Below are 12,175 nucleotides of genomic sequence, written 5' to 3'. Positions count from 1 at the left end.
CCAACCAGATAGCTCTGCTGTGAGGAGGTGAGGACCTTGCGCCATAGAAAGAATCTTTAATGCAATAATGCAATACTGTGTTTTAATGGTGCAAATGGAGAAATTAAAGTTTAGATATAGTCTACAAGACACTTTTTTCAAAATTGAGAAAAAAAGATCGCAGTTTAGATCATGGATTGCAATTCCGATTGATTAAATTGTGATATTCCTTTTTCCCGGGCACCCACCCTTAGGGGCAATGTAGTAACTGAACTAGCTCTCCTATGAAACCCCTGGCATCGAATGCTGTGCAACGACTGCCTTCTGTGTCAGCTGCCCCAGCGGATTACTGGTACCTCTGAATGCTGTTTTTGTTGTAGCGATATCGTATTTCAGCATTTTCTTGGCTATGTTTTGTCACTACTGAATTTTGCTACTATCTACTGGATTTTAAGATGCATGGCCTTGTGATTCAATTGTTCTTCTAAACCTAATGAGTTCTTCCTTGGCCCATGCTACACTCTTCCACCAAGTGTCATGAAAACTCATTTTCCAATAATCCTGCTGACAGACAAACATACATAACCTCCTCGGTAGTGATCAAGTAATATTGATGATACAGGAAATGTGTTTGTATGCATTGTACGCTGCAAACTTTTAAATCAAATGAATGCAAAACAAATATGCTCAGTGTGGGCACAGTAAATTGGTACTGTACAGTATGCACACAAGAAGTGTAAAATCATGAAATTTCATGCCTGTAGTTTCCCATTTATTTCCCCTTCCGTGGCAGCTGTCAAACGGTCAGATCTGACTCCAAAAATAGATTCTCCGATTTTTTTTCCCCCTTTTATTGCCCGCCTGTTAGTTGCACTTTTATCAGTTTGAAGTTGGCATGTTTTTCTGACAACCAATTTCTAAGATAGCATCTCAATTTCAGACCTGCGCATGGCACCTCTTGAGAGGAACCCCTATTCTGTCCGGGTCGCTTAACAACCTGTAAAACAATTTCTGAGGCCAAGAAGCCGTCACAGCTTACTCCATGGGAATTTGCTATCTTGTCGCGATCATTTAGATGACTGAGACCTTATCAGAACCATATGTCAGTGAGCCTGTAACCTGTCCCACTGTGCTTCAACATCCACATCTTCAATAGCTACTGTTAACACACAGCTGACACCTTGCAGTCTTTTGATTGGACAGCACTGGGCATGAATTTCTGAGAAGTGATAAGACTGATTGCGTCTGCACTCTGTGGCCTCAGTGTTGCTTTGTTATCTCTAAACAAAGATAGCAATGGAATCCATTACCAAGTATGTGGAGGAGAAAAAAAAGGAGCAAAATGCAGGGCCTGAGGTCAGTGCATTTGATTAGTGTTGCACTCTTAACTTCATTAAATTAATTTCTAACACTTAATGTTACATGTTTTAGCCCAAAAGAGGATCAGTTGTGATGAACCTCCTCTTTTGGCAGTGCTGCTGTTTTGCGTGAGAATATGAATAAGCGATAGAAAAAATATCTGTGCAAAAAGTTGAAAAGAGTGAGAGGCAGGCAGACATTTGTCATTGTAGTTGTCTGTTGAAGCACGATGTAGCAAGAAGTTCAGGTTGCAGTCTTGCTATGGCCTTTGCAAATCTCAAATGCTCTTCAAAGAATAGACTGAGGATTTGAAATGGTAGTGAACTGTAAAGGACTCTCCTGTTTCTGTCTGTCTATGACGCACTCACTCCCTCCACTTCCCTCTCCCCTTTAGAAATTCTAAACCCCCTTTCAGCTCCGTTTGAGAGTGGAGGTCATGGTCGAGCTGCCAGCCTGGGAACAGTGGCAGCCAGTATGGGACCAGGAGTTAGAAATCAGTGGACTAGTAAACAGAAAGAGAGAGAGAGAGAGTGTCAACATAAAGCTCGGAGAGCGCATTTACTTTTGGCCTAGCCAGTCCAAACTAAAAGTAATGATATGATGACTTAATGCATTCTCAAGTACCTGACATTAACACAGGCTATTGTGGGACTGATAGCGTGCAAGCAGGGAAATGCTAACAAGGTGCTTGTATGCCATGTGATGGCCTTTTAAGCAGAACCACTTACTGATGGAATGTTTTTCCATCCTGCTCTGCTGGAAGGTGTGAAACAGAGCTGATTCTGTACAGAGATGTCCTAGTGATGCAGCATGACTGCTGATGATAACTTTTAGCAGATTTATTTATTTAGCCTAGCTAACTGGCTACCATACCTCTCTCCAAAGATAACAAAATTTGCTTATACTAGCAGCTCTAATGTTCACAACTTATATAACGCTTAGCGAGAAAGTCTGTTTTCCAAAATAATATTATACATACAATATACATTTTCCAGCCAGCATACATTTGACATAGTTTATCTCTTTGACAGTCGGAGGATAAGATACATCTATTTAGATGGCATTTTGCACCATTATGATGAAAAATTGATCCAGAAGGCTGTTCACTTAGTTTTTGTGTCATTGAGGCGGAGCAGTGTTCGTGAGACCCTCTCTGTGTGTTCCATCCCACACATTTGTTTTGCAACCTTGCAAGTCTTTTAGTGATTCAACTCTCTTTTTTGTATCCTTTTCTCCTTTTCTTTTATCTTCATCCAAGGCCAGCTTTGTCTCTGTTGTAGGTGAGTAGATGAAAGAATTAAGATGGGGGCTTCACAGAGGGTTATGTGTAGGTTAGTGCTTCCACCACTTTTGAATATTGCCAGGGAAAAGCAAAAATGTGCTAAAGGTGCAGGAGATGTGTAAGATTTCCAAAATTATTTTGCACCTCCACCATATACAATATGAGTTTCCTCTCAAAATGCTAACCTGTGATAACAGCCTCAGCATCCTGTGATGGATTTCTGAATGTGACAGTGGAACAGTGTTGTGTTTACTGGTGGCCTTCTCTGTGCTTCAGGGCCCCGGTGGAGCTGAGGAGGTGCTGTCTCCTGACTTGTCCCAGTCCCAGCAGCCTGGAGTCCAGCACAGCTTTGTCCAGGAACATTTCCAGGCACAGTACAAGTAAGTCTCCTTTCTCGGCATACCACAAGCTAACCTACCAGACATGAATTCCACTAATATAGCCGCACTTTGGCAGTAGAGCTTTTATGTCTTGGTGACCACTGGTGTGGTTCAGTGATTTCTTGGGATGTTTGCTACAGTCATGTGAAGAGAATATGGCACATTATTATACTGTTCGCTAAACCCTTCTCCCTAACAGTGATTCTCCACTGCCACTTCCGGTATCTACTTCTAGTATTAATCTATAGACTGTTGTAAAATATTAGAGCAAATGTGTTAAGAAAGGATTAAACAGTGTTTTTGCTCAAACATAAGCTGTAAATGTTAGCATGTCTGGCTAACTTTGTGAGCTTACAGTCATTGCCCAGTGTTACTTCCAACACCAGGGGAATTTTATGCAGAGGCTGAAGAAGAGCTCAGAAATGAAAGTAGCAATACCACACTTTTGTAATACTCTGTTACAAGTAGAGTAAAAGATCATAAGTAATAGAATCACAATAACAGTAAAATAAAAGTACTCATCATGCAGAATGGCAAATGTCAGATTAATATACAGTATATTGCTGGATTATAAGTATGAATGCATTAATGTGTTCATTCCTTTTGTGTTGAAGCTGAAAAATGTGTTTAAACTACTTTACATAGTTTATCTGCTGCATGGATTGTGAATTTCCCTTCACAGATACATACATTAACCTATAGTATTGCATCATAATTTATTTGTTGATGTTATTATATAAATGTACTGGAGTAAAATGGCAATATTTGCCTCTAAATTGTAGTGGAGTGTAAGTGTGGAGTAGCAAAAACAAATGGAAATACTCAAGTAGAGCAGAAGTACCTCAAAACTGATGACAAGACCCTCAGAAATCATGTTCACAAGCAGCACATCCATTGTATCGTATTTCCCCGTAGGGAGATCTTCCTACCCAATATGTCAGAATGTAGAAACAATAGTCTTCTCTAACCTTATTCGATTTGGGGCAGTTTTCTTTGATCTTACATTTTTCCGTGTTGTAACAGGACTAACTCTAGCTACACAAGAACATTTTTCATTTCTGTGTCTACATGAATCATCAGCTGGTGAGAGTGCTGGTTTTTTGTCTTTAACCTCAGTTTTTAGCAAGATATCTATCATGTACTCATCAAGTATGTTTGTGTGTGTGTGTGTGTGTGTGTGTGTGTGTGTGACTGTGTTTTTAATGGGCCAGCTTAAAACATAAAAAAATCAGCCCAAGAGAGCCTTTTCATCCAACTCATGAAGCTAACATTAGCTTAATTATATAGTTAGTTAGCTACTTTGCATTTTAGTTGATACAATCAAAGGCTGCCTGCAAACAATGAGAAGAAGGCTTTTGTCTATGTCTGAAATCAAGGCGTCATTGTTTAAAAAAAAAAAAAAAATTGGAGGGCTAAAATACACCTGTCACTATAAACTGCATGAATGTATTCTGCAAGAAATGGAAAGTTTGACCAGTGTGATGTGTGCCAACTTAATTCACTGGGAGGTGTTATGGTCACCAAAAAACATTCTGACATTGTGTTACTTCAGCTGTATACTGCCTGAATTAAGATTACATTGTCTCATTATGGTCAAAAATAAAGAATAAACCCCATGGTTTATGATCAGAGGAACACTATAGGTTATAGCTGTCAAAATTAATTGTGGTTACGAGAAAGGTGGGGGGGGGGCTAGATAGAGGAAATCAGCTGTTTTGTGTACTGTTTAACACCTCTACTGTTAGAGCATTTACATGTCAGACTGCACTGCAAGACAGAAGTCATTAAAGATCCTAAACAGCCACATCTAAGAACAGTCATGTGCTCTCTATAAGCAAGAGCTTCACAGAGTGTTGCTCTCACTAAGTGACTGAAATATAATTGTATAACACCTGCGTAGAGACAGGACCAAATCACAAAGCCCACTATCAGATTATAGAGTAACTGCTAGATAGAGCTGATGTAATGGGGATGTCATTATTTCTTTTACACAGAGGTTCTCAGAGACACAGACACCTGGCTTGAACAACAATACACAGCCCCTCCAGTAATTACCAAGTAGGCAAGAGCTGTAATACTGAAAAGGTCTGATGGAAAAAGTGCCCTGGTACCCTAACTTCTGTATCTCTCAGGGAAGTAGAAACCCATTTTAGTACAAGTACTTATTTACAGAGTTCTTACCTTTTGTGCGGGCTGAAATACAGTCATTTGAGTTGTTAGTTGTGCCTGTGGTCAAGTATCCTCACCACTGTAATATTTTGTGAACTTGTCTAGTGTATTTTAGATCACAAAGAGTTTTTTTTTTTATTTTCAAAAGTAGTTATTGTTGCTTTGTGCAGCCGAGCCCCAGAAGCGGGCTTTTCACTGTATTATCACCATTTCTCATGCAGCTGGATGTCCTCGTGACTCCCATCAATCAGGCACCCAGGAAATAAAGAGGCGGTTCTTTTTTTACATAATATATGCATCTGTCAGCTGGGCCAACTGGGAGAGGAGTGTCATTCAGATGTCACGTTTCTCTCGCCAACTCATCTATGTGACATTTTCAAGTTTTAGTCTGGTCCAAGAAAATATGAGAGCATTTGCACAGCGGATTTGTTGTGGTCACATTTGTGTTAAGCTCATTGATGCTGTGGTCAGTTAACTCACAGATTATTATAGTGATGTTTTTGGAACCACAGTGTGTACTTAGAAATTAATTACTCTTACCCAGTCAGGCAACTCCCTCTTGGTTTGCATTAGGAGCCAATCTCTAATTAGGTCTTTGTTCATTTACACCAGCCAGCTGGATCAGATGTATCCTGATGCTGGTGCAAAAGCACAACATCTGGACTCCATCCACAAACCACTGACCACACTGACCTATTATTAAAGTCTATGATTCAACGCTACAATCTAATCTGTGTGTTAATTAATTCAGTTTTTAAAAGTAGTTCCTCCAGACTGAACACTCATATCCTTTTTTTTTTGCCATCCTCCATCTGCCAATTTCTCGCAAAATTGGCAGCTCTGTGTGACTACCAGTAATACATCTGTCAGAGCACATCTCTTAATTGCTACCCTTACTGTCAAATGTTTCAGCTGTGACACCTTGGGTGTGTCTAGACAGAAAGCAGAAGTCTTCACAGCCTGGCAGGCAAAATTTGTTCTCACCCACTTATATACTGTGCTAGCCAGGGGTAGAGGGAATATATTGATGTATATACATACATATATATATATATACATACATATATATATATATATATATATATATATTTACACACACATGACAGGGTGGGCTAAACACAAACTTTATAAAACAACTATATGCTGTAAGTGTACAATCTGAATCTGTTTTAATAATGCAAAAAAAAAAAAAAAAAAACATGCATCATAAGGCTGTGAGGTTTTAAATGGAGTTGAAAGCTTTTCAAATGTATCATCACTGCTGGTGTTTAACTTCGATCAAATATATCTTGACTCCTGTCCCTGTCTTTTCCTCTGAGTGCTGAGGCCTCTCCACTGTCTGTGTAACACACTGTGTCCAATGTGATACAACATCTAGGTTTGACAGACCGGAGAATTATCCTCGTAATAGCCTGGTTTGTGCCTGTGCCATCATCACAGCCATTATACGCGTTAAACCCAGTTAAATCCAAGGAAGCCAAGCTATAACTTATTTGATCTTAAATTATGTTATCAGTTATCACATGCTGGAGCTGATCAAATTCTGATCTGAACTTTTGTTCAGTGTGCGTTCAGGCCTCATTTTGTGATAAATCTGGTGTCATTCTGAGTCTTTTTCAGAAGATCTGATGTAGTAAGTCTGTAGATTTAAAATGAGATTTCCTTACTTGACTAAAGATAAGAGTCTTTATTGTCATTGTACAGTCGTACAGTGTGCATTTACACAAGGAAAAGATCTTTGATCTTTGTCTGTATGTGGGTCAATCACTGGCTGGAGTCTGCAGAAACTGCAGTGAAAATGTCTGTCTGTCAAGCATTGTTCGTTACAGTACAGCCAAGTGACGAGCGGCCCAGCGTTTCAGATCACAGACGTGCTGTGGCTTCAGTGGGGTCGCTGCTCGCCTTACTGGGATGCCACTCTCTCTGACTGACCCTCACATTTCATCTCTAAATCAATTCAGCTGTGTGACCTTTGTTTTGATCGTAAAAGCTGTTTGATTTGTTGTGATTTGAAGTTGTTTACAAACCCAATAATGTCTGGTCTGTTTTTATGTGCATATTGTAATTGCAACTGGAATTATAAGGCACACATCAAGATTTAGGCATTTTTCAGAGCATTAGTGCGGTGAATAAAGTACCACTCATCCCTCAACAAAGGGTTGTTGCCATGCTTTGTGAGAAGAATTAGCTGCATTTCAGTTGGTGTTTGATTCTAATACTAGTACTGACTTTTGAATTGTCGTAGGACTGATAATCAGTTAGATAAAGATACCTGTTTTTTGCATTACTCTGGGAAATTCAAAGCTTTAGCGGTGTTTGGTATTGCAGAGCATCAAGTTCAGAGTCTCTTCAGCATGGCTGCATCACAGACAGCAGGATACGTGCCTCTAAAACATTGCACGCTTCCTCCATTAGAACATCACCAGAATATCACCTCTTCCTCTGCTCCTTTTCTTTTTTTCCCCCCCTTTTCTTTCTGAGTGTTTTCGAGCAGTGCTGGGCACATCTATGTTTTAGTGGAGACTGAGTGTGATTTGTATGCATGGAGTGCAGTTACCCTCACTGTTTCCTGGCGAGAATAAGACATCCGTAGGGCAGCCATTCTGCTTTGCCAAGAGGGAGAGATGCACTAAGAGCCAGTGTCAGCTGGGTTTGCTTGAATAGAGCTTTATTCGCTCACCCCACTGGGTCTGTCAGGTGCCTTGCTATATATAAGAAAAAAAACACACATTTGAGCAGTTCATCTGTGGCTTAATTTCCCATGGTAGGATGACGTATGAAGGTTGTAAAAGTTTGACACACATAAACTTGGGTGGTAAAGGTGTTCCTCACAGGGCGAGCCAGTGAAAAAGATATTAGATTTAGGAAGAAGATGCAGAGTGTTTTCAGGCATTGTTTATGATGCTAGCGTTTGAAATTAATCAGTTCATTTTCTTTATTTAATCTAAATATTGTCTCTGTACATTCATAATGATGTATAAAGCATGATATTTCTTTATGGGGGGTTTAAGTCTCCCAGAGTACTCAGTATCCCACTATTTGTACTTTATTGCTGGGTTAAGCTTTGCACAAGTCTATTATCAATTTATGTGCAGCACGATGCATTTCATACTGTTACAGTAGCAGTGGTGAATCATGTTTTATCTTAAGTAAGTAGTTGCACTCTTGCTAATGGGGGTCTTACTCTTAATGCCTTACTCTGAAGAATCTTTTTTTTTTCAGCTCCCTTTCTTAACTAAATATTTTTCCCAGCTGGTTTTGAAATGAAACTTAAGAGCTTCCATGGACAATGTAGCTTCTTCAGACTCTGGGCTTCTAATGTGGCTCCTAGAAATCGCATTCAATTGGTTGTCACTTCAAAGCACAAGTGTGGAAAATATCCACTGAAGACTGATTGAATGCATTAGGACAGACCAGTCAATTAAAGGTCCAGCTTTTTAGATCTACAGAGGGAGCAGGTCCTCTTCCATGGAGGTGGTCATGTTGCTGCAGTGGCCTAGAGCAGACATACCAACCATTCGAGTTTTTGGTCTACCCGGACTGATGTTCAGAGAGGTTGATAGAAAGCACTTCATTTAATTATCTTTTATTTACAGAAAGTCCTGTGCAGGAGCTGCTGCAGAGATGAACTCTACTTTACTGACTTAATTTATTTGGAGAAATCAGTCCATTAAATTCAGTGGACTCTCGGAGTTATTGTTGAGACATTTCGTTAACTGGAATTTGTTCTGCGCCTTGTGTGAAATTGTGTGGGATCCACTGAAAGAAGTGAATTGATGAACAAAAGTGCCTGAATGGAAAACTGTTGCAAAATAAAACCAGTGCTGTAGACAACAAAGTTTGGTTTTTCGGTGATCTGCGTCCTGTCACTCAGATGCAGAGAAAGCTGCGGAAAGCTTCCCAATCTTTTCTGATGGGGATCCCGTAATGGCATCACATGTGCGTTAGTAGCACTGGTGAGAGTGATGCAACAAGATGAAAACTGCTGCTGCTGGTTCCCTTTTATAGCCCTAATCATCCCAAGGGGCTTCTCTTACTACTTACCACACCCTTCCCACCCCAACCTTTTGTCTCTCTCATTTTCACCAGTTACATCACTCATTTTTTCCGTTCTCACAATCAGATCCAGGGGTTCTGAGCGGAACACCGTGTTCATTTTGACTGTGTTGCTCACTTGTGCAATGAGATTAAGCCATGTCCTTTCCTGCCAGACTTAATCAGGAGGACTTGGAGATTATTTTGGAAGTCTCTGTCAAGTCCGCACAGCTGCTCGTTCTAGACTAATGTAACCGTGTGCTTTGTTTCCCTCAGATCTTCACTGACATGCCCTCACTGTCTGAAACAGAGCAACACATTTGACCCTTTCCTCTGCATCTCACTCCCCATTCCTCTTCGCCAGACCAGGTGAGCACTGCTGTTTTTTAAATACAGACTTTGGTCTATCATATGAAATCATGGTTCTTCTCAGGTAGACAATAGAACCGCATATACAATTAGAAACTATTGATTATATCTGTTTTAGACTACTGATTGACCTGTTCCTGGTCTCCAAAACAACATTAAGTAGTATAATAAAGTAGTATAAACAGTATAATATCTGTCATTTCACTGTCTGTTAGGTAATGAGGTCATGCTGTTGAATTCAGGGATCACAACATCAAACTATTCCTTTTTCTTGCATGAAGTTAGATGTGGGAATCGATACAATTCTCACATTTGTCTGTTAAATCAGATGGTTAGCTTAGCTTAGCACAAAGACTGGAGGCAGGGGGAAATGGCTCGCCTGGTTCTGAAGTTACAGCATCCTGCCACAGAAAATTGACCCATAACTCATTGTAGAACTGTAAATTTTAACATTTTGTTATAAATTAAATGAACAGCATAAGACATGAAGTGAGTTTACAGAGTGCTGTTATAAGTGGATTTTGTTACCTTTGGATAGAGCCTGTGTTTTCAGTCTTAATGCTAAGATAACTGCTAGCTGATTATTGTTTCATATTTACTATACAGAGCAGTATCAATCAGTATCATCACACTCTGCAAGAAAGAGAAAGGAAAAGTTTCTTTAACCTTGAAAATATGAAAACAGGCTGGACAACACCCAGTTTTGTTCATGCACGGCATACAGTAGGAACTCAAGTAATTGTGAAGCTGAAGGGCTGGTATCAAAAAGGAAAAGTGGTGGAAAACCCTCTTAGCACTGAGGAACAATGTCTTATTCAACCTAACATCACAACAACCACTCAGCTCTCCATGTCAGGTCAGCAGAGCCTGTTCAGGAAATCCTGACATTTTCATGGAGAGAGACCCCATTCACTCTTTACCTCTCTCACTTTAACTATGTAGTGGTCTTTTGCTCACACACAACAAAATCCACAGGAAAGCTTCTGGCTTTCATTTTAACACTCCAAACGCTGGCTTTCCCTTAAATACTCACAACATGTTTATAGAACTTGTTTCTGATATTTACTGTGGTCCTGCTCATGTTGTGTAAACTAAATTAGTTGTATTGTCTCCCATATTTTGCCTCTCTGCTGTCCTGCTCCATGGAGGTGGGCTGTTAGTAGCTGAAATGGTGGAGCTCCTGCTCAGATGAAACATCCTCCCAGACCCACACTGACACACCTATTCCACTTCCTCCACCTCCTCCACCTCTAATGCTTTTGTGACTGCAGATCATTGCCTAAAATCAGCTTCTGTTTTCACCTTTTTCAGGCTTCTGCTCTTTTATGTGATATGGTGGACAAATGAGTTTTTCAGCTGTACTGATATGCTGATGACTTCATTAAACTGACTGACTCCAAACCATTTCTTAATTCTGAGATTAAGCATAAACCACCTGTCTTGCTTAAGGCTGGGAGCCTGCTTCGCATCCTTTGAGCAAGAGTGGGGGTACACCCTGAGATGTCAACCTAATATTAAAGGAATAGTTATATATAATATACTTAGTTACTGCTTTCAGCCAAAAAGTAGTGAAAAAAACACTGTAAAAACAGCAAAATGCCATTTTAACACTTCCAATTTTGTACTGATTAAACACACAATATATAACGTGTTAATTAGTGAACTTTAGAGGTGCTGGTGGGTGGGTTTTGTTTCCTCTGAACTGAGCTTTTCCCACTGTTTTTTGTGTTTTTGGAGGCTGCAGGCTCCATACTGCACATTAAGCATACAGGCTGGAGAATGATCATCACGTCTTCATCTCAAGAAAAAGCAAATACTGTGGCTAATCTACTTCTAAACATAACCATTTGGGAAAGCTTTTTACTTTTTAGGCTAAAATGTAGCTTTTACTAAGTCCTGTATGCTAAGCACAGCTCTTTTACATGATTGACACACAGAGGTGTGTTGATCACTTTTTTAAGGTGTGCCAAGGTTGTTTTTTGGTAGTTATTTCCTTCCTTTGAAATAGTTTATGCAAGTTCAGCCAACATCCCCTCTAATTTAGGAAATTGTTTTTAATAGCTTTGTTCTGACGTTGTGCCAGAAGAGTATTTAGTTACCCTCCTTTCTTTTAACTGTGTGGCACATAGGGTGAGAGAAAACACTTCTGAAGGGATAAACAGGGGAGAAAACAGATGGGCTGGCATTTAAAGCGTTTTTAATGCATTTTTTGTGAGAAGAGTTCAGCTCACTCCCAGCTAAGCCATGTCTGCAAGCTATAAACACATACTGTTTGTTACCAAACCAACAGTTTCTGTGCCTAGCAGTCCAAACACTGGACTCTGTTACTGGGCAATCACTAACTCTTTGCATGTTTGTATGTTTTTATTTTCACTGTATGTAAAACTTCTGTGAATGTTCTCTCTCAGTGGCTGCAGCCATTAGCCAAATTCATTAACTGATCAACATGTTAGGACCTTAAATATCTCTAGGCACTGTTTCTGTCTTCAGCAGTCTTTATTATACATCATTTTATCTCTATTTTTTTCATAAGATGGAATATATGGAAATAAAAAATGTCTCAAAGATAATGATGAGATAAAAGCCTTAAGTACCAATCATT

At 39.7% G+C, this 12,175-nt stretch overlaps 1 protein-coding gene across 2 annotated transcripts in view; it reads left to right on the top strand.

Annotated features, from left to right (window-relative positions):
* LOC124072817 (ubiquitin carboxyl-terminal hydrolase 43-like) overlaps positions 1–12,175 on the top strand; it is a 58,370-nt gene that overhangs the window by 18,608 nt on the left and 27,587 nt on the right. For both annotated transcript variants that reach the window (XM_046414519.1, XM_046414520.1), the window contains exons 3-4: positions 2,897–3,000; positions 9,481–9,573. In XM_046414519.1, the coding sequence (XP_046270475.1) occupies positions 2,897–3,000; positions 9,481–9,573 (197 nt within the window). The remainder of the gene's footprint in view (positions 1–2,896; positions 3,001–9,480; positions 9,574–12,175) is intronic.

The sequence above is a fragment of the Scatophagus argus genome, chromosome 16 (genome assembly GCF_020382885.2).
Source record: "Scatophagus argus isolate fScaArg1 chromosome 16, fScaArg1.pri, whole genome shotgun sequence".
NCBI classification, from domain to species: domain Eukaryota; kingdom Metazoa; phylum Chordata; class Actinopteri; family Scatophagidae; genus Scatophagus; species Scatophagus argus.
Note: the sequence above shows the minus strand (reverse complement) of the source record. Positions and strands in the feature narration are given on the sequence as shown.